General features: G+C 58.8%; 1 protein-coding gene across 15 annotated transcripts in view; it reads left to right on the top strand.

Moving 5' to 3' along the window:
- ADGRB2 (adhesion G protein-coupled receptor B2) overlaps positions 1 to 24,598 on the top strand; it is a 37,376-nt gene that overhangs the window by 1,834 nt on the left and 10,944 nt on the right. For 8 of the 15 annotated variants that reach the window (XR_002344962.1, XM_021095788.1, XM_021095785.1 and 5 more), the window contains exons 1-16: positions 1,495 to 1,626; positions 5,115 to 5,913; positions 17,813 to 17,896; positions 18,144 to 18,308; positions 19,448 to 19,612; positions 20,217 to 20,381; positions 20,468 to 20,635; positions 20,710 to 20,811; positions 20,954 to 21,060; positions 21,876 to 22,070; positions 22,248 to 22,316; positions 22,394 to 22,502; positions 22,793 to 23,129; positions 23,498 to 23,603; positions 23,781 to 23,824; positions 24,079 to 24,205. Coding sequence is in view for 14 of the 15 variants with exons in the window: in XM_021095788.1 (XP_020951447.1) it covers positions 1,510 to 1,626; positions 5,115 to 5,913; positions 17,813 to 17,896; positions 18,144 to 18,308; positions 19,448 to 19,612; positions 20,217 to 20,381; positions 20,468 to 20,635; positions 20,710 to 20,811; positions 20,954 to 21,060; positions 21,876 to 22,070; positions 22,248 to 22,316; positions 22,394 to 22,502; positions 22,793 to 23,129; positions 23,498 to 23,603; positions 23,781 to 23,824; positions 24,079 to 24,205 (2,859 nt within the window). In the remaining variant the exon portion in view is untranslated. Of the gene's footprint in view, positions 1 to 1,494; positions 1,627 to 5,114; positions 5,914 to 17,812; positions 17,897 to 18,143; positions 18,309 to 19,447; positions 19,613 to 20,216; positions 20,382 to 20,467; positions 20,636 to 20,709; positions 20,812 to 20,953; positions 21,061 to 21,875; positions 22,071 to 22,247; positions 22,317 to 22,393; positions 22,503 to 22,792; positions 23,130 to 23,497; positions 23,604 to 23,780; positions 23,825 to 24,078; positions 24,206 to 24,598 lie in introns of those variants that run through there. The other 7 variants (XM_021095791.1, XM_021095794.1, XM_021095792.1 and 4 more) reach the window with 4 other exon arrangements.

The raw sequence follows: 24,598 nt of genomic DNA, 5'->3' as shown, positions 1-24,598 counted from the left end.
TTCTCTTCTCTGCCTCTTCTTTCCCCCTCCCCCATCATTCTTCAGAAAACCATAGGTCCAGCCAGGAATGGATGTGTGTGTAACCCAAAGTGAGGTCCAGCTACTCTCTGCCCCCCACCCTCCTTCCCAACCTCCAGGTAATGGAGCTGAGTAAATAGTTAGGAACTCAGCTTTTGATTGGATGACCTAGGTTGGCAAGCTGTGTGACCTGGGCAAGCTGCATAACCTTTTTGAACCTCAGCTGGCCCTCCATAAAATAATGGGTCAGTGATACCTGCCTCATATAGTTGCTTGGAGAAATGATACTAGGTTGTTTGTATAGAGTGTCTGGCACCTAGTGATGCTCAACAATGACAGGTGTGTTGGGCTGTTTCTCTTCAAGATCAGACCCCCCTCTCCAGTCTGCTCCTAACCCCAGAGTGAAAATGCAGAACAGGTTCTAGTGCCATCGCTCCAACCTCCAGGATAATAAAGTCAGAAGATAGCTTCAGACCTAGAATGGGTCCAGGGAGCCAGCAACTGTTAGTCTCCTGCCTCCCTTACCCATCCTTCGACACCCCACTGGACTGCTCTGGGATCAGCCCTGGCCAGAGGGGCATCAGTAAAAGGCCAAGGCCTCTGAGATCCTGGTTCAAGTGTAGAGGCTGGGGAGGTGGAGGAACACTGGTCAAGGTCCTCAAAGGTAGGCTCCCTTTTAGGGGGGACTCAGTTGGGAAATCCCAGAGGAGCACATGGGGCATACAAGAGCCTCCATCTTCCCCCCAGGAGGCGAGCCATCAGGAACTTTCCAGGGCACTTAGTGCTCCAGGTCAGAGTTAGGGGGTGACTTGGCAGAGGGCCCCAAGAGTTTGAAGAAACCTGGCTTTGGCGGGCAAAAGGGGGAGAGGAGGCTCGAATTAGTGGCATTCTGCTGGCCTGGAAGTCCTTTGAGCAGTGTGGCTGGGCCTGGGTCCCAGGGGGGAGTGGTAGCCTCCCAGCCTCCCGCTGCCTGCCGGGGCAGCCCTGACATTGGGGAACAAAAGCTTTCGGTTCCTGTAGCAACGGGGCTCCAGCTGCTGCAAAGTTCCGGGGAGGCGGGCGGAGGGCGGCTGAGTCACCGCCCCGCGCGGCACCCCCCCCCTCCACGCTGGTGGCTGGAGGCTGCATACTTGTGGCTTGCGGGAGGCTCCAGGAGTCCCCTCCCCAGACAGAGGGACACTCTGCAAGTCGGAGAGGGAGGGGTCGCCATGGGGGAGGGTCACCCCGGGGGAGGGTCGTCCCCTCCCCTCGGCCTGGCCCACTGCTCGGTGGAGGGCGTGCGTTCTGTTGGGTGCCAGCGCTCCCGGCGGAGGGGTTCTTGAGGACCCCGCGCCCCCATCAGCCGGTGTAAGGGCGGGGGGTCCTTGAGGCCCTGCGTAGGGGTCCCCGCCCGCAGGTCTGCCTGGGCTCCGCCGCTCAGCGAGCCCCCGGGAGGCGGAGGGTGAGTGACGGGCAGGCGAATTGGAGCTGCCAGGTGGATAAACGCGACGGATGTGCGCACCGACGCGCCCCGCCCCCGCCCCTCCCCCGCCCGCGGCCGGGGGCTCCTCGCCCGAGGGAGGATCGGGAGGAGCCGGTCGACCCCGGAGACCCAGACCTTGCCCTGAGGTACCCCTCCCCGCCGCTCTGCGCTCCAGGCCCCCTCTAGCCCTCGTCTTGACCCTTCCAGCTGCTGGAAAGCCTTGGATTCCCTCACTGGTGCAGAAAGGGAAGCCCAGCCTCTGGGGTCTGGGAGGAAGGTGGCCTGAGTGAGCTTGGGCGGAGGGTGGGATTCTCAGGTTGGGGTGGGGGAGGCATGAGGTGAAGGGCCCGGGTGGCGGGAGGAGGGGGGTCCCTGAGACTGAGATTACTTCAACCTGCTCCTCACCCTTCTCAGCCTAGAGAGGTCCTGAGGAAGGTGGCCTTGTGATTAGCCTCTCCATCTGCCTCCTGACCCAGGAAGTTCTTCCTCAGAGCTGATGTGGTACCCCTCCTCTCTAGCTCTGCGTGGAGTTTGCCGTCTTCCTGGGCTTGCAGGTGGTAAAGCTATTCTGAGGTTTAACCCAGAGAGTCTTCAGAGGCAGCGACCACAACCTCAGCAGGAAAGGGGAGAGACTTCGTGAGGTTCTAAGAAAGGGGGGAGGGAAAAGGGTGATGCGAAGGCTCTCCCTGTGCCAGACTCTGTGCTGGGAACTCACCAGGAGATGGAATGAGAAGGCGTATACAATCCCCCTGGCGGGATCGGGGTCTCCACTTCACAGAGGGGGAAGCTGAGGCTTAGGGAGGCTAATCACAGCTAATAATCCCCTGAGCTGCCTGAAAGGCAAGGATCCCTCTAGGTCCCTCTCCAGGGGAGCCTGTCTCTGACCCAGCATGGAATTGGGCTCCTTGCCTTATTTTGTGGATGAGGAGTGATTTGTAAAGAGGCCCCTAAAAGGTCTTATGTCACAGCAGGAACCATGCGCGTCATACACACTCGGGAAGAAATTCCAGAATTGCAGGGGGGGGGTGCTTCTGAAGGAGAGGTCGTTGTAGAGGAAGGGGCTTGGGTAGAGTTTAGAGGTGGCTCAGTTCTGGAGAAGCCAGGCTGTGGCTCTGAACGATATGGACCTAGAGCTTCTTCCTGGTGGATTGGAGCCATGGACTAGGGAGCAACGGAGGCTCAGGAGGTAGGGCCCGGGGTTCCACGTCCTCAGTTTTACCAAGGAAGGAGCAGCGAGTCAGATCCTGCCTGATACTGAGCCGTCATACGCTGAGCTTCAAAGAACCAAATACCTGTGTGTGCGTGTTCACACTAGAGAGTACATTTGCATCTCAGCGCATGTGTACGAGCATCTGGCTCTTTATAGCCTTGTACCAGTGAGTATGTGCATTTCCCATGCATGGGGTTCACTCATCTGATTTACTCCCATCTTTGTGCCTGTCTGTGTGCACGCGCAACTCTTTACGTGCAGAACGCCTGGCTCCACATGTGTCTGTGCATACATGCTTTTGTATCTGCAGGCCACAGGGATGTCCATGCCCACACGTGCTGGTGTGTTTGTGTGTGGAGATTCCCTGCCCTGCTCTAAGTGGGGGAGGCCAGGCCAGTTATAATGAGCCCCCTCTTCCCCTCTGCTGAGCCAGAGCCATGGCCTGAATTTTGCAGCCTGCTTAAAAATAATTGGGGGCAGCGGGGGGATTGGATGTCACTCATCATCAGCTGCTGGCTTGGCTGGTGCCGCAGCAGGCTTGGCGGGCCGATCAGTTTGGGTCAAGCCTGTGAGGCGGGGAAGGCCAGGGGTCTAGTCCCTCTGGGAATGGGGGAGCAGTGGAGACTCAGCTATCCTGGTTTCTGTAGGATAACTCCAGGAGGACCTTTGGAGGGTGGTGGGTTGGCTCCTCCCCAGTAAATGGCCTTGAGCCTGCCCCCCCTAACCCCCCTGTAGACAGGAGGGGCAAGTGTGTTTGTGGTTGGGGCTTGGGCCTGGCTCAGAATGGCAGCACGTGGGGTCTGGGGCAGTGAGGCATTCCCCTCCGTGCTGCATGGGGATTGGAATTCTGGGGTTTTAATTCCTGTCCCTCCCTCCCTGCTTCTGGCCACTGTTTAGACTCCTGAACAGCCCCAGGGAAACCTGTACCCAGGGAGCAGCTGGGTCTTGGGGCAGTCTAGCCACACCTGTGAATTAGCCTATGTTTGTGATTCAGTTCCCAGAGCTAAGAGCTTGTCCCTCTGGCCTGAAGCATGAGTAGCAAGGAAGGGGATGGAGCAGGAGGCTCTGGGTGGATGAGGGAGAAATTGGGCTGGGGCCTCAGGTCCCGGACTCCAGCCCTAGCCTGGCTTCTCTGTGGTCATCTTGAGCAGATTGCCTCCCCTCTTGGAGTCTCATCCTTTCTCCTCTAATGTGGAACAACCAGGCTCAAGGGGCCCATCAGTTCTGTGGGCTCTGCCTTGGGCATGGAGGAAGGAGGCGGTGTGGATCCTCCTTCCCCTGGGGGCAGGGAGTGGGTCCGAGCCAGCCCAGGCATCCCTCTCCGCTGTCTGGGATGGAGGCTGTGGGCAGGGTTCTGCCCTGGCCTGGTAGGTAGTAGGGCACCTACAATCCCCTCCCCCCTCCCCCAAATCCCTTGACCACTCTGGCCTGACTGCCTTGTGTGTCCGTCAAAGTAGGGCTTGGGTCCTAGTTGTCCTCCTGCACCTGGACCACAGTCACACCTGCTGGGAGCGCCGCTTAGTGCTTTGGAGGGAGGTAGAAATCAACGGGCTTTGGTCTCCACTCAGGAGCCTGAAGGCTCAGATGAGTGAGGCAGCCCTGGAGAGACAGCAAAGGAGAGAGGTGATGATTGGATGATGCAGACTTTCAGGCAGGGGCTGTGGGAGCTACGGGCAGGGAGATGACTTGGTGGCCTCCCTGGGGATAGCAGGCCTGCAGCCAGACCTTGGAGGATAACCTCATGGTGGGAGGGGAAGAGGGGTTAGAGGGGAACAACTGCACCCCTCTGGCCTCTCCGCCTCCTTTCTGGCCGGAAGTCCACAGCAGCCACAGTCATGGCGTTCACGGGCATGGCTCCGGCTGGGCGCAGTCCCTGGCCCACAGGCGGTAACTCCTCCCCTTTCTCCCCCCACTCAGTAAAGCGAGTGAGTGAGAATGACATTGTTGTGGGAATAACCTTGAATTGCTCTGATTTATAAAAAAGCAAATCATTGTCAAACATCGCTACTTTGACAATTACCGCTGGATTATGTGTGACATGCCTCACAGCTGATCAGGACACCTTGCGACTCAGAGCAACAGTTCGGGAGCATACGAGTTGGGTGGTGGGGTTGGGGCTGGATCCAAATGTCAGGCTGAGATGCTGGAGGTTGTTGGGACTGACGGAGGAGCCATAGGATCACAGTCCCAACTAACGTTTCTGAAGGGCTCATAAGATGCCAGATGCTCCTCTGAGTGCCTTGATTTAACTTGGGGCTCAGAGCGGTCCGGTCCCTAGTCTCTGATCATACTGGAAGGCCTGGGTGGCTTAAAAGAGCGGGGTCCTAACCGCGAGGCCCATGACCTGCAGCTAGTCAGTCACAGGAGATGCAGAGCCCCGCGCTGGCCGTGCCTGGGGCCACTGACCACTGTCTCTCTCCACAGGGCAAGGGACATAGGATGACCCCAGCCTGTCCCCTCTTACTATCTGTGATTCTGTCCCTGCGCCTGGCCGCCGCCTTCGACCCTGCCCCCAGCGCCTGCTCCGCCCTGGCCTCGGGTGTGCTCTACGGGGCCTTCTCACTGCAGGACCTCTTTCCTACCATCGCCTCGGGCTGCTCCTGGACCCTGGAGAACCCGGACCCGACCAAGTACTCCCTCTACCTGCGCTTCAACCGCCAGGAGCAGGTGTGCGCCCACTTTGCCCCCCGCCTGCTGCCCCTGGACCACTACCTGGTCAACTTTACCTGCCTGCGGCCCAGCCCCGAGGAGGCGGAGGCCCCGGCGGAGTCGGAGGTGGGGCGACCGGAGGAGGAAGAGGAGGCCGCAGGGTTGGAGCTGTGCGGCGGCTCAGGCCCCTTCACCTTCCTGCACTTCGACAAGAACTTTGTGCAGCTGTGCCTGTCGGCCGAGCCCTCGGAGGCCCCGCGCCTGCTGGCGCCCGCGGCCCTGGCCTTCCGATTCGTCGAGGTCTTGCTCATCAACAACAACAACTCCAGCCAGTTCACCTGTGGCGTGCTCTGCCGCTGGAGCGAGGAGTGCGGCCGCGCAGCTGGCAGGGCCTGCGGCTTTGCCCAGCCGGGCTGCAGCTGCCCTGGAGAGGCAGGGGCCACCACGCCTCCAGGTCCTCCCGCGGCACACACCCTGTCCAATGCCCTGGTGCCCGGGGGCCCAGCCCCACCTGCCGAGGCCGATTTGCACTCGGGGAGCAGCAATGACCTATTCACCACGGAGATGAGATATGGTGAGCCTGAGCAGGGCCCAGGGTGTGCGTCTGTGTTTGTGCGTGTGTGCACGTGTGCCCATCTTGGCAGATCCTGGGGCATTCGTGTAGTTGTTTGCTGGTGTTTCCTCCGGGTCCAGCCTTGTCCGGGCGTTGGGGTCACCACAGTGGATTGGGGTCAGACCTTACTCTTGAAAGAGTTTGCAGTCTGGGTGGATGCATGGGGGGATAGATCAGACAATGCCTTGGGAGAAACCCAGGGAGGGCACCCCCTAGCGAGGGCAGTCAGGGAAGGCTTCCTAAAGGAAATGGTACGGAGCAGAGATCAGAAGGCCAACCGGAAGCAAGCCAAGGCAGAGGGCATTCCAGGCAGAGGAAGCAGGATGTACAAAGGCCCCAAGCTGGGAATGACCGCGGCAGGCCCTGGCACTGCAAGCTGACGAGTTTGCCTGGAGGCTGGAGTGAGCAGGGGAGCAGGGACTTCTTCTGGCCCACACGGGTCAGTGATTTTTGGCTGTGGCCCCAGGGTCAGGGCAGAGGGGGGCGCAGAAGAACGTGAGTGAAGAGGCCTGAGCTTTGAGGCTGTCTGGGAGGGCTGGCCTGGCTCGGCTCCCAGCATCTCCTGTCTCCCCGCCTCTGGGCCCACGTCTTCTGGGACCAAGGCCGCCAGCTGCTAGAGCTTCCTGCTGACTGGGCAAAAGCTCACGAAGCCCTTGAGTCCTGCCTGCTCCCGCTCCCACCCCGGCTCCCTCAGCCACGGCCACCTTCTGCCGACCCTCCTTCCTGTGGCTTCAAGGCCCTAAGTCCCCCAGCTGGCTGCTGCGTGCCTGTTGAATAGGATTGGGCCAGGGACTGGCCTGGGGGTCCAGGGCGTGGGGGTGGGAGGGCGGCAGAGATTTGGGATCTGGTTTCCAGCGCTGGTACTAACACCCCCTTTCTGGGCCTCAGTTTACCCTTTGGGGATACTAGGTGCTGGTCTACCATCGTGAGGTTGTCACGGAGGGAAGTTGGAGGGGGCATCTGGTTCGGACTGGGAGTGATTACAAGGAGATGGGTCTCGTGATGGCTGCGAGGAGTACGATCTGTTCCCATCCCTGCTTTGGAGATGAAGCCCTAAAGTTGGGAACCGCCTTTGTTACACTGAATAGATCCTCTTTTTTTTTTTTTTTTTTTTTGGCAGCAGGTTTCTTGGTCTGTAAAATGGGGAGATGGCCCTGGTCTAATTCAAGGGGTGTTTATGATGACAGTAGCCTCTCCCATGGCTTTGGGGGAGCGGCTTCTCAGCCTCCCCCACGAGACATCTGGCATCATGCCCATCCATGGCAAGGGCCCAGTGGCCTTGCTCTGGCCTCTCCCCTAGGCCAGCTTGGCCTTTAACAGCGGTCGATGAAGCTGTCCCAGTGACAGCCAGGCCGTGGGCAGGCCACGGGCCCTGGAGGCTGGCCTGGGATTTAGTGCCTGCAGGAAGAAATTGAATTTCGCTTCTTTGTCGAACATCGGCGGAGAGCGCCAGGCGTATATCAGGAGGTTTATGGCTCTTCTTGCCTGGCCGCCACTGCCCGTCACTCCATGGGGGCCTCCCCCATTGTGCTCGGCAAAGGGTGGGTTCTTTGTCTGGTTTCCCCTGGGGTCCAGCAGCCCAGTGGTCTGCAGTGGGATTGAGTGAGGCTCTGCCCTCTTGGGCGGGCACCATCTGGGCAAGCTGCCATGTGGAGCGCAGAGCCAGGAGCAGCCAGCTGGGCTTGGCTGAAGCCGGAAGCAGGAGTTGGTTGGTAGCTGGGTGTCTTTAGGGGTCAGAGAGGGCCCGTGATGGGAAGGGCACCATCGTTCCCACCATCATCAGAGCCGCCGCAGGGATCTGATGGGACTGAGGATGGATGGAGAATGGATGCCAATTGTCCCTGGGCACGAGGGCTGGTATCTTTTCTGAGTAGGGAGCCCTCCCAGCTTATGCCCCTTGTCCTGCTCGGCATGTTTCCAGGCCACTCCCTGGGGTTGCCTGCAAGGAAGGTTCTGGTGGGGAGTTGGGGTGGGGGGTGATGTGGCATCAGCCATAAGTGGGCTCACAAGGCACACTGGTGCCCAGAGCTGGGCTGGCACAACTCCTTCATTTCCCTTGGCAGCAAGAGGCTCTTCTTCTTTGCCACCTCCTCCCTTCTGCCCACCTTCTCTGGGGCCAGAGATGAAGGGCACACGACTCAGTTTGTTCTATGCAGCAGGGGGCATCTGAGGGCCAGTGGCATCATCAGAGCCCGGAGCACACTGTGCCTGGTGGCAGCAGCACCTTGGCCAAGCCCTTGGCCTCACCTCCATGCTTCCCTCCCCCACCTCACCATGGGGCCTGTTGGACACATATACCGGCTGCAGGAGGACTGGATGCCACGTGGAGCTGCCAGCCTGAGGACGAGATTGGTGGGATGGTGGTGAACAGGGAGAGTGAGGCCTTTGACCCAGCCCCTCTGCCAGGTCCCGGGGCAAGGGAGCAGTGCTTCTTGGGGTAGAATCAATGGCCTACCTCGGGGTAGGATGCCAGGTAGGATCAACAGCCAGGCCAAGCGGGGTGGAGCTGGGTTCGTAATGGAAGAGCGATGAGGCCGGGTGTGGAGTGCCAGGCCCGCCTCAGAGCCCCTTGCGTTCGACAAGAGGGTACAGGCGCCTGTTAATTTCACGCAAACTGCCTTTGATAGATCTCTTGTTATTTTTGGTGAGTTGAGCCATAAATTTGTGCCATCTTGCTGCCGCAATCTGTTAAGTGGGGGGAGAGGAAGAAAGGGAAGGCAGGCAGGAAGGAGCTCGGCGGAGGACGGGCACGGAGGCTGGCTGAGGCCAGGCAGGAAGGCGGGTGGTAGAAGTGGTACCGGCTGCAGAGCCCAGTTCCCAGGGGGTCAGTCGCCAGCCTGTCGTTCCTGCCCACTGGCCCTCCAATCCTGAGGTGTGGCTGGGTGGGGTGACACCTGGGAGAAAAGTGTCTTTCCCTCTTGTAGCCCCTCCCTCCTCTGCCATACTCCTGACCTCTCCCCAGGGGCACCATCTGCCTTTGGCTGGCTGCTGCTAGCCCACCCTCCCCATCATCCAGCTCCATTCTCGAGGACTGGCCACCTGCTGAGCCTGCTGTCCCTTGAGTCTTGAGCTTGGGAGGCAAGAGTGGGCTCAGATCCACCCCTACCCCCACTGCTGCTGCTGCTGTGGGACCCGGACAAGGTGCTGCCCCACTGGGGCCTCAGGACCCCCAATTCTCTGGGTGTCACCTCCCTGATTCATCCCCCAGTGACTCCCCTTAGTGGCCCAGACTCCTCAGCCTGGCATTCCAGCTCCACCCCTGATCCAGCTGCCACCTGCTTTCCCTCTAACTTGATCCCATCCTTTCCACTGGGCTCCTGCTTTCTGCTTCCCTGCCGCCCCCCCCGCCAACTTTTCTTTATCTTTTTTTCTAGGGCTGCACCTGCAGCATATGGAAATTCCCAGGCTATGGGTTGAATCAGAACTGCAGCTGCAGGCCTACACCACAGCCACAGCAACGCCAGATGCGAGCTGTATCCACAACCTACACCACAGCTCACAGCAACACCGGATCCTTAACCCACTGAGCGAGGCCAGGGATCAAACCCGCGTCCTCATGGGTACTAGTTGGGTTCATTACCCCTGAGCCATGACAGGAACTCCTGGCTTCCCTGCCTTTGGCTGGGCTGTTTCCTTCACCTGAAATGCCCTTTGCCCTGCCCTGGGTTATCCTGTGCCTCATCCTTCCAAGCACAGCTGGAGCCCTGTCTCTGTGGGAAGCTGCCTCTGACCTGCCCAACCCAGTCCTGGATTGTCTTTCTCCTCAGTGCTCAGGCGGGGCCCTGCCTGCCTGTTTGGGGCGCAGACATCAGGGAGGCCGGGCCTCTCTCGGAGTGGGGTGTGGGGAGATGTAGCACACGTGATAACGTTTCCTGGGAGATGCTTCCAGGCCAGATCTCTGCTGCCGGAAGTCTGTGTGCTCCATCATGGGACAGGGAGTGGGGCACAGACTCCCCCAGACACCTCAGAGGGGACTGAGTCCCGGCCCATCCAGCACATGTCTTCATGCCGGTATCAGAGTGGAGTTGGTGCCAGGCCTTGGACCAGCTCTGGTGAATGAGATCCAAGGTGAAGCAGGCACACCTCCTGCCCTCTGGTCGGGGAGGAGGACCACTGGTGTATGGTGGGGGTCCAGTCCACACACAGGCCAACCAGCTGTGTGGCCATGGGCAAGCTTCCTCATCCCTGTATCGTGACCTATAAAATGGGGGCAGGGGAGCTATGTTAAAGAGTAATGGTGAGGATTAAGCGAGAGGATGTGGGTAAGTGTTTAGCACAGTGCTTGGCACATGGTAAATTCCTAATAAATAATTGTGTGTTATCATAGTTTCATGTAATAGGTATGATGCATGTGCCAGATGTCAAGGGAGGAGGAAGAGTGAGGGATTAAACCACATAGCAGTGGGAAGGTCATCTAAAGAAGGTGATGCTGGAGTTCTTTTGTGGCACAGTATGAAGGACCTGGTGTTGTCACTGCCTTGGCTTGGGTCGCCGCTATGGTCCAGGTTTGATCCCTGGCCTGGAAACTTCCACAATGCTGCGGTCACAGCCCCACCAAAAAGGTGATTCTGAGTTGGGTTTTGAGGAGTGAATAGGAGTTCAGTAGCGTGTGGAATTTTTTTTCTGTCAATTGAATTGCTTTTTATTTGTATTTTTTATTTGTATTTTTTTGTCTTTTCTGTCTTTTTAGGGCCACACCCGTGGCATATGGAGGTTCCCAGGCTAGGGGTCTAATCAGAGCTACAGCTGCCGGGCCTACGCCACAGCCACAGCAACATGGGATCCAAGCCGCGTCTGCGACCTACACCACAGCTCACAGCAACGCTGGATCCTTAACCCACTGAGTGTGAGGCCAGGGATTGAGCCCGAAACTTCATGCTTCCTAGTCAGATTCGTTTCCGCTGTGTCACAGTGGGAACTCCCAATTGAATTGCTTTTTAAATTTAATATATTAAAAAGAAATTCTATATCTTCAGTGGGAAAGTTTCACTTATCTGAAATAGAAGGTAACCAAAGAAACAACCACCGTGAGAAACATTATTCTAGTTAGATGCTCACCCCTCCTCTCAATTTGTTAGAAAGAGAAATTAACACTTGCTGGGAGTGTGTTAAAGTCTCTGGCTACGCAGAGACTCTCTCATGCATTTGGAAGGATTAAGAGTAAGGTGGCCATGTCATTTATCATCTGAACCAGGACATTTTGGAGATTGTAAATGGGGGGAGGGGCACTCTTAATTACATGGGTGGCAGGTGCAAACTGGACTATCACCGTCAAGACTGGCAAACAGTCCCTCTACCGAGAAAGAGACCTAGAAAAGAGATCACTTCCTGTGTCTGTGACCCATTGTTATTTCATGGCATATCAGCGAGCCTCCCCCAGGTGAGGTCCAGTGCAGGGGGAAGGGCTTTAGAGGTAGAGGGAGCAGCAGCCCATGCAAAGGTGTGGCGTGTGCCCAGGCCAGGTACAGGGAGCTGTGGCAGACTGGCAGTGTTTCCTCGACGGTTTCCCAGTGGTGGGAGGTGGGGCCAAGGCTCTGACTCCCCCAACCAGTGGGACCTCCCTCTGTTGACCAAGGGCTTTAAGACAGCAAGAAATTGGATTGTGGGGGAGGCAGGATGAGTCAGATGGTCCCTGATCTTGAGGAGCTCCTGGGCACGCGGGGGAGGTGGTAGGGACCCAGCTAGCTCTGTTGGGAGGCTGGACAGATCGGCCAGAGGTCATCGGAGGAGGACTGCATTCTGGCTAGGCGTACCCAGGTGCACTGGGCTTGCAGAGGTACAGCCTGGAATTTGCAAGAGCCACCTTCCTCTGCCCTGCGCTGCCCCCCTGCCCCCCAGGATGCAAAGCACTGCTGTGGAGTGGGAGCCATGAAGGCCAGGACAGAACGGTGTTTCAGGAAAATCAATTGGTACCCACTTGGGGCTCTGGGGCCAGCCTCAGGGAGGAGGCAGAGAGCCTGAGGGAAGGGAGGACTGCTTTGTAAATTGCTCTGCGCTCTCCCTGTGGAAGTGATGATTATCGTGGTTATTTTTAACACATTCACGACAAAGGCTGAGGGGGCTGGACTGTGTGGCGTTTGGGGGCCAGGGTCTGTGGAGCGCGGTGTAGCAGGTATGTGCAGTCCTGCTCAGGTGGCAGAGCGCCTGTGACAGGGGTGAAGCTAGGGTGGCCCCTGGGGGTTGGGGCAGAAGAGCCCTCAGAGGTATCTGGTTCATGTTTGCTAAATGCCCATCTCGTGTCTGGCAGCTCAGAGCTGGGCTGCCTGTGCAAATAGGTCAAAGGAGACTGAGACCCTCCCTCGGGGCCCAAGAGAGAGACGAGGTCAGGATACTCACAGCTGCAGCCGGAAAAGGGACCCCCAGCACATTCAAACCTCTCTGTGGTCAGCCTGGGGAGGCTTCCTGGAGGTGGCATTTGACATCTAGAAGATATTGACAGATAAAACACATTCCAAGAGGAGGGAAACACCATTAACAGATGAGCAGAAGGAGGAAAGCATTTGCATGTCCAAAGGTAACAAGCAGGAGGTGGCAGCACCTTTGCAGTGAGAGCTTATGCTCCAGGTGGTCCATATCTCTCATCATTTAGTTTTCTTGATGACCCTGTGGGAAGAAGAATCATCTCTATTTTCAGTTGGAAATTTATTTTTATTTTTTTATTTTTTGCTTTTTAGGGCCAAACTCCTTCATATGGAGGTTCCCAGGCTAGGGGTCGAATCAGAGCTACAGCTGCCGGCCTACACCACAGCCACAGCAACACGGGATCCGAGCCATGTCTGCGACCTACACCACAGCTCACAGCAATGCTCGATCCTTAACCCACTGAGAGAGGTCAGGGATCGAACCTGCAACCTCATGGTTCCTGGTCGGATTCATTTCCGTTGCACCACGACGGGAACTCCTCAGTTGGAAAATTTTAAGCTCAGAGAAGCGAGGCGACTTGCCCAGGGGCACACAGCAAGCCTGTGCAGACTCGGGAATCAGACCTTCATCTCTCCGGCTCCCAAATCTGGGTCCTTCCCACTGGCCCGCATGGCCTCACAGTGTGCTACCTGGTGGGGAGGGGAAAACAGGACTGGACAGGTTGGCAGGGGCTGGGGCATGCCAGGCTGAGGTTTACACTGTGGGCTTCCAGAGGATCACTTTGGAGGCTACAGAGAATTGGGCTCACTGGCTGGGGAGCAGGTGCAAAGGAACAATTAGAAAATGGTGTGAAAACAGGATAATAGAGGCAAGTTTGGGGGGCCTTGTGGGGGCGGGGGGAGTAACGCAGGGTCCCATGGGAATTAGGGACGGTTTCTCTGAGGTCCAAGTTGAGTTGTATTTTGTCAGAGCCAGTGGAGTTCAGTGGAAAGTGGCCTCTGGAATCTGGAAGGCCAGGGTTCGAATCCCACAGCAGCCTCTCTCCAGGATGAGCCCTTGGAGCCTCGAACCTCTTAGGAGAATGGGAGAACCTGTCCTGATAAGGATTGAATGAGGTGATGTAGTGTGGGCTGTGACTGGCCCACAGGAGCTGTGTAGTAAATGATCCACTACCAGGTTATTTAAAACAAAACAGAGCAGGAGTTCCCATCGTGGCTCAGTGGAAACAAATCTGACCAGTATCCATGAGGATGCAGGTTTCAATCCCTGGCCTTGCCCAGTGGGTTAAGGATCTGGCATTGCCCTGAGCTGTGGTGTAGGTTGCAGACTTGGCTTGGATCCTGCGTTGCTGTGGCTGTGGCGTAGGCCAACGACTACAGCTCCGATTTGACCGCTAGCCTGGGAACCTCCATGTGCCATGGGTGTGACCTCCCCCCAAAAGAGAGCAGTTAAGAGATCACTGGGGCTGAGCAGGGAAGCGGGTCCCAGGTGCAGCCAGGTGGGAAAGTGGGTAGCTTGTAGCACCGTCAGCCATAGAGCCCCTGGTCCAGTCGCTCTCAGCACTCACTGAGTAGGACGCTTGGGAGGTCTGGGGGTGCTTACATCCTTCCCCTCCTCTTGGCCCAGCTTCCTCTCACACTCACTGGTCGGAGCCCGGAGCCGCATAATGTGTGTTTCAGTGGCTGCCACCTCTGGTCTTATCTGTCTTCTCGCCCCTCAGGGAGCACTGGCCTTCACCGCCGGCAAAGAAACTGCTGGCCTCGCCTCTGAGGGTGGTGGGGAGGGCAGGGTGGTCAGTGCAAGCCCCTGCCCCTGTCTGGCCCAGCCTAGGAGGCGAGGCTAGGAGAGGGGCTCGAGAGCTGGACCTGGCCTGGCACATGGCGTGGATTCGAGAAACCACCAATAGCAGCTCTGATTATACTGTGGGGCTGGCTGCAAACGGGCAGTGAGTGGTTGGTGGAGGATGTGGACACCACAGGAAGCAGTGTGAGTCCATGACAAGTCAGGTTGCTCTCTCCCATGGCCCTGTTTGATGGGCTTACTGGATGCCAGGCTGGGGACAGGAGGAGGGGTGCCACACCCAACAGTAATGGCCAAGATGCCAAAAAAGGAGCTGGACGAGAAAACTCTTGGCTGGATTGGCAACACGCGGAATGGCACCTCCAGAATGTTAATTAATAAATGGATGTCAGGCTGGGGGTGCTCTAGGTAGAGGGCTGCAGGGCAGAGCTGATACCTAAGATGACAAATGACCATTTCCAGTGTCCCTCCATGGGGGTTGGGGGGGAAGCTAGGAGTAGTGTGTTCACTGGTGTTTACTGCTACTTCTCTGGGCCCGATTCTGTGCTTGTGTTCACTGTGGTTAGGGAGATGGTTCACAAACAGCCTCCTTTCAAAGGGTCGATGGGTGGGGGAAATTAAGACAGTCAGAAGATGGAGTCATCTGGGATGAGAAAGCACGTACAAGAGGGGCAGTCAACTCTGCTTGGGGAGTGAGGGATTAGGAAGACTTCACATTTAAGAGGTCATTTGAGGTGGGTTTTGAAGGTCAAGTAGGAGTTTTCCAGATGAAGAAGGCGGAGAACAAGCAGACTTGAGGGATGTGAGAGGAGAAGATGATTCTATTTTGGACATGCCGAGTTTGAGGACACCCCCCCCACACACACACACCATGGGATCTGTTCAGGAGGCAGGAAGCTGTACAGGAGTGAAGCACAGGGCAGCGGGGGACAATGCCTTGGGAGCAGCCATTCAGAGGTGGTTAATTAAGTCTGGGGGAGAAGGTGTTGTACTGTGCAAACAAGGACAAAGCATGGATGCCTGATGTTGGAAGCAGCCGGAAGTGAGACTAGTCAAGGAGGCTGGGAAGAGGAGCCAGAGAGGTAGCAGGAAGCCAGGAGTGTCAGGGAGGGGACCGTTTCAGGCTGGCAAGTCAGCAGGGCCAATTGCTGCCCAAGGGTCAAGCAGGACAAGGCCTGCAAAGTGTCCATAGGATTTAGCAATGAAGAGGGCGCGGAGGACTCTGTCAAGAACAGTTTCAGCCGAAAGATGTGGTTGGGAGCCAGACTGCAGTGGATTACCAAGCGAGGTGACATTTGAGCCAGGACGTGAGTGGCAGGTGAGAAACTGGAGTGCCAGCTGTGGACCACTCGTTAATGGCAAAGAGAAGTTGAGGGCAGCGGCCAGAGAAGGCAGGGAGGTCAAAGGAGGGCTCCCCCCACCACCAACGGAAGAGACCGAGACTGGGAGCGTTCCTGAGCTGCGAGCGTTCCTGAGCTGCCATGAGAAGAATGCTGTCGAAATGCTGATGAGAGCGGGGATAATGGATGCTCCTGCGAAGGCGAAAGGAATAGGATGCAGCGCCGGCTGAGAGGCTGGCCTTTGTGAGGAGAAGGGCTGCAGGGAGGCTGGGAGTTGGAGAGGTGGGGCAAGAAGTCAGTGGAGGTTGGGGCGGGGGTGCTCTGGTGTTTTAGCTTCTGCTTTCTCGGTAAAGGATTTTGTTGCGGGGTGGGGGGGTTGGAGATGGGCTTGAGGATGGAGGTCAAGGTCTGGCACAGCCTGTGAGCTGGGGAATGGGGAAGGAAGGGAGCCCCGCGTGCCCGGCAGATTGCAGCCCTGAGTCTTTTGTGGTGCCGGTTGGCACAGCTGTAGGTTTCTTCAGCAGCCTGGGGGTGGGCGTGGAGAAGGCAGTTTGTCACAAGACTCCGGGGCTGGGGACTGGCTGAGCGGGTGTGGTGGCAGGGCTGGGTGAGGGGATTCGGGAGCTGCCGGGCTTGGCACCAGCGCCTTCTCTGTGATCCTGGCAGAGGCAGGGCCCAAAGTGGGGCCAGGAGGGATGGCAGAGGCTGTTCAAAGGGAGGAGGCCCCAGCAGCTGAAAGGTGGTGGCACATGAGGGCACAGAAGGGGTGGAGGTGGTCAGGGGAGGGGAGCTGGTGAAATCAACCAGGTAGTGACTGACTTCTGAACATTCTCTACATCTAAGCAGAGTGCTGAGGGCTCCACGGCCTCCTGTCTGGAGGCCTCAAGGTAGGGGGTATTTTGAGTATTGTCCTACAGAAGTCAGTAAACAGGGTCAGAGAGGCAGGGACATTTGCCCAAGGTCACACAGCTGGTCAGTGTCCATGCCCCATTTGGGACCAGGGTTGCCTGACTCGGAAGCTGTCCTGCGGGGGAGGTGGTGGTGAGGATCAGGGTTTCAGGGGTCGTGGAGGTTTCAGGGATGATGAAGATCAGGGCCTGGGACTGGTGGCTGGGGTGAAGGCAAGGGCGCAGAAGTGGATGAGACCAGAAGCTTGGCTGAGTGGCAGCTCAGGCCCCCCCCCGCTGGACAGCAGGTTTGCTCAGAGTGGCCACTCTTCATGCCGGGTCAGGAAGAATGTTCTCTCAGACGCAGAGCCTGGTCTGGGCGGCAGGGGGCAGAAGGAGTACAGCCAGCCTTCTTGGGTTCCTTCAAACACAAAGTGCCTGTCTGGTGTGGACCTGGCTTCCAGAAACAGGAAGAGTGCCTGGAGGTGGGGGAGAGGAGTACCTTTTAGTCTGGGGACAGCACAAGCTGAGCCCTGTCCCAAAATGCTGTTCCGGGCCCACCTGCCCAGCTGCCTCTGCACGGGCTGGGTCTTCCTCTTCTGCACTCACGTCTGCCCTCATTCCTGCTACCCAGCCTATGGGAGAGGGCCTGATGAGCTCATGTCTGAGCACGAGGGCCTGGCTTTGGAGAATGGGAGCTCCCAGCCCCTCCTCCAGGGCTGGCGGTGCTTCCCATGCCTAGACCAGACACATCCATCAGGGCAGCCAAGAGCCCGGTGAGGTGGGGGCTGAGGCTGCAGCAGCAGATCCCAGAACACCTGCAGCTCCCCGGCCACAGAGTGGTGGGGAGTAGGGTCTGTTGGATGGAGGCACCTACATTCTGCATTCTGGCCTGTGCCTCTAGGTCATAATCTAGTGCTGCTTGGAGAGCAGAATCCAGGCCCCAGGCCCTGCCCCTGGCTTAGGCGGTGGTCGCAGCTGCTTATCTTGGCTGTTTGTCTGCCCTGGCAGTTAGCCCTGTGAGTGGAAAGAGCCTGGACTTCAGGCTTACCAAGCTGTGTGATCTTAGGTTACGTCCCCTCTCTGGTCCTCAGCTTTCTCATCTTTAAACAGAGCTTCCTACTTCCCAGGGGAGGGTTAAGGAGATCGGTATGGACAGCACTCAGCAGGAAGGCCTCTCAGAGCTCATTGATATGAGCGGCCACTCCTCTCCAGTGTCCCCCAGTCTGGCCGCGGAAAAGATGAAAAGGTGGTCGTGCGGCCGTGGGCGAGCCCTGCATGGCTTTCCGAGCTTCAGCTTCCTTATCCGTAGGATGGTGGGGCAGGGGCAGGACATGGTGTTCTCTCAGCGTCACCTGCAGTTGGTTCCGGACCCTCGGGCTGAGGGCGAGCAAGGCTGTCCGCTCTGTGCCACTCTGGCAGGATGGAGCTGGCCTCTGCTGAGCCCCTGCCACCACCTCCGTGTTCCAGGTGAGGAGCCGGAAGAGGAACCGAAGGTGAAAACGCAGTGGCCAAGGTCTGCAGATGAGCCTGGGCTATACATGGCACAGACAGGTAACCCGGGCCCGCCTCCCTTCCTCTGCGGCGGGGCCCGACTTTGTGGCATCTGGTGGCATGTGTGTTTGGTGTGTCTGTGTCTATGTCCTGGAGCTCAGTCGTGTTTCTCTGCCATGTGAGGCCTGGGGGCAGGGCTGGGTTGCCTCCGGAAGAGCCTCTCACTCGGGGTCAGGGTAGGAGGAGTCCCGTGAGACCGAGTCCCTGGGAGATGCCCCCTGCCGCCGACGCTGTCCCTCTCTCGTAGGCGACCCGGCGGCTGAGGAGTGGTCCCCGTGGAGCGTGTGTTCCCTGACGTGTGGGCAGGGCCTGCAGGTGCGGACCCGCTCCTGCGTGTCCTCCCCCTATGGGACCCTGTGCAGCGGGCCCCTGCGGGAGACCCGGCCCTGCAACAATTCAGCTACCTGCCCAGGTATGCCCATCCTCCCCGCCCCGTCTGCCTGCAGGGTTGTCCTGCCTGAGCCTTGGGCAGGTTCATCTTCCAAAGATGGTCGGTTGCCTCCTTCTTTCAGCAAACTTGACGGGCCCCCACAGCATGCCCAGCCGTGCACAGGGCACTGGCGACACAGATGAATCAGACCCAGTCCGGCACCGGCTGGCTTGGTTCTGGGCCTGTGTAGTACATCCTGGTAATCAAGGCGGCGTCTTTCTTTTTCCCCTCGACGCCTGCGGGGTTCCCCATGTTCTGGCCACACCAGCACCTCTTGCGCTTTCCCACTGCTCTGCACTTTGTTCTCCTGTCTCTTCCACCTCCACTTTGGATATTTGAATTCAGCCTGTCCTTCAAGATCTAAGACAAAAGCCACTTTTTAAAAAATGCAACTTTCTCTGGCCATCCCCTTCCTCCTCTGACTCCGTATCCCACTCCCCAGGGAGCCTGCCCTAGACCCTGAAGCCTTTCTCAGTTGGCATGGAGTTGTTGAGAATGCGCATGTGCCTGCGGGGTGGGGGGACAGCCGGTCCTGCCCCTTGTGCCTAAGGGAGTGAAGTGGGGCCCAGACCAGACCAGCTCCTCGCTGGGAATTTAGAGTAGGACTACTTGGGAAGGGGTCTTGGCAACTGGGGGTGTGCCCAGAGCTTGCAAAGGCTGGGGCAAAGCTGTGTTTCAGAACGTGAGCTCTGTGTCAGTGTCTATGTAGAGGGTCATGTCTGTCTGTCTGTCCATCCGCTTGGGGTTGGGAGGGGCATTCTTTTGCCCCAGGCCTGCCATGTTGGATTTTTGCTCTGGGTCTGGGGGTGGGGAGGGTGGGGGTGGGGCAAAGGGAAATATTAATTTCCTGGGCTTTCCTGTGCCCCCAGGAGAGGAGGACCCCTGGCTCCCCTCCTGGGTTGATTCTAATCTCCCAGTCCGGTATCCACAGGTGGTATCCTGTGTGAGTTGGGACTTGAAGTCTGTGTCTTCAGCATCTCCTTAAAGGGCGGAGTCCTGGGGTCCAGGGCAGAGCCAATGAGGAGCAGCGGCAGAGCTGCCGGAGCTCCTGGTTGGTGGGTGGATGGGCAGTGGGCGGGGCCGAGGTGCCGCCCAGCCACAGGCCACGTGCTTCCTTGCAGTGCACGGCGTGTGGGAGGAGTGGGGGTCCTGGAGCCTGTGCTCCCGCAGCTGCGGGCGGGGGTCCCGGAGCCGGATGCGGACCTGCGTGCCCCCCCAGCACGGCGGCAAGGCCTGCGAGGGTCCCGAGCTGCAGACTAAGCTCTGCAGCATGGCTGCCTGCCCGGGTCAGTAGCACCCGTGGGCTTCCAGGCGGGCTGTCTAGCCGGGTGGGGTTGGGAGAGGGGCGGAAGTCAGGTCCAGTGCCCTGCCCCTGGGGGGGGGGGCATGAACTTTGACCAAGCATGGGGAGACTGACAAAGTCTACCTTTGGGCGTGGGAGGTGACTTGGCCCAGTTTATCCTTGGAGTTGGCACCTGAGACCCATCCAAAGGGGGTTGCTTGCCAGTGCCCCTTCCCCTGAGCCTTTGCTTGTTGTTCATAAGACTTTCCTGCTCATGGCCAGCTGGCCTGTGAAGGGACACAAAGCTGGGCTTACCTGTGGGCAAAGATCAGAAGGTGGCCCCAGGCCCATTTCCCTAGACAGAAGAGAGCGTGTGCCTCCATGCCAAGTGGAGAGGGGTTCTGTATTCCTGGAGCTGGTGGCGGGCAGGGAGGCCCAGGCACCACCAGCTCCCTTAGCCCCCCTTCAGCCACCCCTCTCCAGTGGGTCTGGCCTTGTTCAGGTCTGAATGCCTAGCAGGCTCTGACATCTCCTTGCAGTGCCCTGCCCCACCTGTCCCCACACACCCCTTGCTCAACAGCCACCCCTGCTTGTGTCTCCCCATGCAGTGGAAGGCCAGTGGCTAGAATGGGGTCCCTGGGGCCCATGTTCCACGTCCTGTGCCAACGGGACCCAGCAACGCAGCAGGAAGTGCAGTGTGGCGGGCCCAGCGTGGGCCACGTGTACCGGGGCCCTCACTGACACCCGCGAGTGTGGCAACCTTGAGTGCCCGGGTGAGTGAGTGCGCAGCGCAGGGTGGGCAGGTGGCAGCCCTGGCCCAAGGGGCGCCTGGGGCCACTCACGCCCCTCCTCTCCGCAGCCACAGATGGCAAGTGGGGGCCGTGGAATGCGTGGAGCCTGTGTTCCAAGACATGTGACACAGGTTGGCAGCGCCGCTTCCGCATGTGCCAGGCCACGGGTGCTCAGGGCTACCCCTGCGAGGGCACCGGGGAGGAGGTGAAGCCCTGCAGTGAGAAGAGGTGTCCAGGTATGGCCCACTGGACCCTGGGGCTTGGGGGGCAAGTGCGTGGGCCTGGCTGAGCCCGTCCGCCGTACCCACAGCCTTCCATGAGATGTGCAGGGACGAGTACGTGATGCTGATGACGTGGAAGAAGGCGGCTGCTGGCGAGATCATCTACAACAAGTGCCCCCCCAACGCCTCAGGTGAGGGGCAGGTGGATCCCCCACCCCTGCCATGCTTGCTGCCCCCTACTGGGCCCCCAGTCTCTTTGAGCCTCCATCCTGAAGAGTGGAGTGGAGGAGAGCTTGGCCCTGACACCCCTCCCTCGGTCCTGTCCCCCTGCAGGCTCTGCCAGCCGTCGCTGTCTCCTCAGTGCCCAGGGTGTGGCCTACTGGGGGCTGCCCAGCTTTGCCCGCTGCATCTCTCACGAGTACCGCTACCTGTATCTGTCAGTGAGTGCATCCTACTGAGCTGGAGGCGGGGAGACACGGGGTCTGTCCCAGACTCCAGTGGGAGTTAGGGGAGCTTGATTCTTGCCCGTGTGCCTTGGCATGCATACTCTGCCCACTTTTGCCTGGCCATGCCTCTCCTTGTCTGGCAAACTCCTACACATCCCTCAGGGCCCGACTCTGGCGTGTCTTCCCTTATCCCTGGGACCTGCCTCTGTGCTCCTCTAGCTCCTGGAGCTTCTCAGTCATTAGGTGATCTGAGTCCTCATCACAATATCTGTCCTGTTAGACTGGGAAGCTCCTTGAAGGCAGGGACAAAGTTGAAATTATTTCTACGTCCCCAGGCCCTAGCTCAGGGCCTGCCGTGGGGTAAGAATGCTGCCAGCAAATGTGGCCTGTGTGTACTTGTCTGAATGCAACTGGTATTTGCTGTGTTTGTGCTTGGAGCTTGTGTTTGAGAACGAGAGAGAGAGAGAGAGACAGAGACAGAGAGGACGCATTACTTTCTGGCGTGTCATGACCCCCCTGGATTAGGGAGGTGCCTTGTCCCCGAACTGTGCTTATCATCTTTGATATGTATATCTGAGCTCCTTTCTTCTCTAGCTGTTTCTATTTCGGTCTTTTTGTAAGTATCTTTGGGGATTCTCTCTCTTCATGGGCCTCTTTCTTAGATTCTGTCTCCCTCTGAGCCCTTTTGAGCATCTCTGTCTGACCTTTTCCCTCTGGATGCAAGGGGTGGGTGGATTGGAGTGGGATGGGCCAGGGACTGGTTCCAGCTCTTGACACTTTGGTAACAGCAGGCCTCCTGTCACCTGCAGCTTCGGGAGCACCTGGCCAAAGGGCAGCGCATGCTGGCGGGCGAGGGCATGTCGCAAGTGGTGCGCAGCCTGCAGGAGCTCCTGGCCCGGCGCACCTACTACAGTGGGGACCTGCTTTTCTCCGTGGACATTCTGAGGAATGTCACCGACACCTTCAAGAGGGCCACCTATGTGCCCTCGGCTGATGATGTGCAGGTACCATTCTGCCCCATCAAGAGGAAGGAGGGCTGAAGGTTCAGAAGCCCTGGATTGAAGCCAGAGGCCAGGCTCCCATCGCAGAGTCTGCTGGGGGCAGCAAGTGGGGCTGTGGTGGGGAAGGAAGCTACTGTCCCTGGGTCTGGGACCTCCCGACACCCACTGCTCTCTCCCCAGCGCTTCTTCCAGGTAGTGAGCTTCATGGTGGATGCAGAGAACAAGGACAAGTGGGACGATGCTCAGCAGGTGAGAGGCTGGGCTTCCAGGCTTCCTCCCCCATGACCCACTCCTGCCTTGGCCCCTTACATGTTCTCTGTCCCCAGGTGTCCCCTGGCTCTGTGCACCTGCTCCGTGTCGTGGAGGACTTCATTCACCTGGTGGGCGATGCTCTCAAGGCCTTCCAGAGCTCTCTGATTGTCACGGATAACCTGGGTACAAGGAGGCAGGCAGGGGAGGGCTGCTGGAGGTGGCCAAACCCGGGCTCCCATGGAAGAGGGATGATTTCTGAGGGCTCTTCCTCTTTTCCTCTCTCTCCTTCTCTGGGCCCTGTCTCTCCTCTTCTAACCCCTTCTTTGTGTCCCTCTCTCCGTGTCTCTCCCTGTACCCACCTCTGTGTTTGTACCAACCTTGGTGTCTGCACCTGCCTTCCTGCTGACTACCCGACACCTCTCTCTTCCCCCGTGACTGTCCCCTCTGTTTCTGCCTCCGTCTCACCCCTGCAGTGATCAGCATTCAGCGCGAGCCCGTCTCGGCTGTGTCCAGCGACATCACGTTCCCCATGCGGGGCCGCCGGGGCATGAAGGATTGGGTGAGGCACTCAGAGGACCGCCTCTTCCTCCCCAAGGAGGTGCTCAGCCTCTCCTCCCCAGGGAAGCCGGCCGCATCTGCGTCAGGGGCAGCAGGCAGCCTGGGCAGGGGGAGAGGCCCGGGAACCGTGCCTCCTGGCCCAGGCCACTCCCACCAGCGCCTCCTCCCTGCGGACCCCGAAGAGGCCTCCTCCTACTTTGTGATCGGTGCTGTGCTCTACCGCACCCTCGGCCTCATCCTGCCCCCGCCCAGGTGAGTCCCTGGGAGGGGTGGATGGGGGGCAGCTGAGGGTCCCGGGAGGCCTGGGTAAGGGAAGGAGGGCTGGACCTGAGCTGACCACGGAGAGATCCATCTGCAGCCTCGGGGACCCCCTTGCCTGGCTCTGGACACAGGCGCTTCTCAAAGACCTGTGCGCAGCTCTTAGAGGCCCAGGGGAGATCCTGGGGGTATTGGCCTGAGCTCTGGACCTCACCCAATGTCCTGGGCCCCACTGAACTCTAGGCCTTCCCTGGCCTTGGTCCCACGGTAGCCTCCTCCTCCCGATCCAAAAGCACCTTCAGGGTTCCTGACTGGGTCCGAGCACCTGCTGGCAGGAGCTGACCTCAGGTTCTGTCCCCCAGGCCCCCGCTGGCTGTCACATCCAGGGTGATGACAGTGACCGTGCGGCCCCCCACGCAGCCGCCAGCTGAGCCCCTCATCACAGTGGAGCTCTCCTACATCATCAACGTGAGTGGGGGCCCTGGGTAGACCCCAGCAAGGGCAGCCAAAGGCCTCTCTGAGGGGGAGGTCGTCTGCCCTGACAGTAGGCTGACCTGGGCGGGGCCTGCCATGGCAGGCAGGTCAGATGATGGCCAGAGGCTGAGCGCCCCACTGCCCACTGCACCCACGTCTTCTGTTCCCCAGGGCACCACGGATCCCCACTGTGCCAGCTGGGACTACTCCAGAGCGTGAGTTGGGCAAGGGCTCTCTGTGGGAAAGGGCTGATCCTTCAGGAGGGGACGTTCTGCCTGGAAGCCCAGAGGGAGGGTTCCTTGTCACTATCCTTGGCCTGAGGGATCCAGGGCAAGTCCTGGGCCTCACATGGCCTGTCTCTTGGTTGTGGCCTTGCCCTGGGTCTCACCAGTCCCTGGGAAGTGGCCAGCACTGGGGGTAGGGCTGCAGAGCTGGGCTGGGGCTCACTCCCCCTCTTCCCCTACCCAAGAGACGCCAGCTCAGGGGACTGGGACACCGAGAGCTGCCAGACCCTGGAGACCCAGGCAGCCCACACCCGCTGCCAATGCCAGCACCTGTCCACATTTGCTGTGCTGGCCCAGCCACCCAAGGACCTGGTGAGTGGGAGGGAAGGGCCGGGCTGGGCAGGAGAGGGGGCGCCTGGATTGCCAGCGGCCATCTGCGATGGTGTTGGCGGGGACCTAGGTGGTCCCACGTGGCGTCTGAGTAGGTGTACTTGTGGGCTTGCACGTGGAAGTCTGTGCCCCCTGGGATGGTGCTCTCAGCGATGACATGCAGGGGTGTGTGGCAGCAGGTGATTGCATGCACGTACGCACACATGTGTGGCTACTTGTGTGCAGAAGAATGTGGGTGACAGCATAAATATGCATCCATGTATGTGACTGAGTCTGCTCCTCGCGTGTGTGAATGCCATCATGGTGAGTCCCTTTCTGTGCATGAGTGTGAGACAGGGGCAGGTGCAGTCTTTCCTAGACAGGATGCGGGGAGGG

This window comes from Sus scrofa, chromosome 6 (assembly GCF_000003025.6).
Source record: "Sus scrofa isolate TJ Tabasco breed Duroc chromosome 6, Sscrofa11.1, whole genome shotgun sequence".
In the NCBI taxonomy this organism is placed as follows: Eukaryota; Metazoa; Chordata; class Mammalia; order Artiodactyla; family Suidae; genus Sus; species Sus scrofa.
Note: the sequence above shows the minus strand (reverse complement) of the source record. Positions and strands in the feature narration are given on the sequence as shown.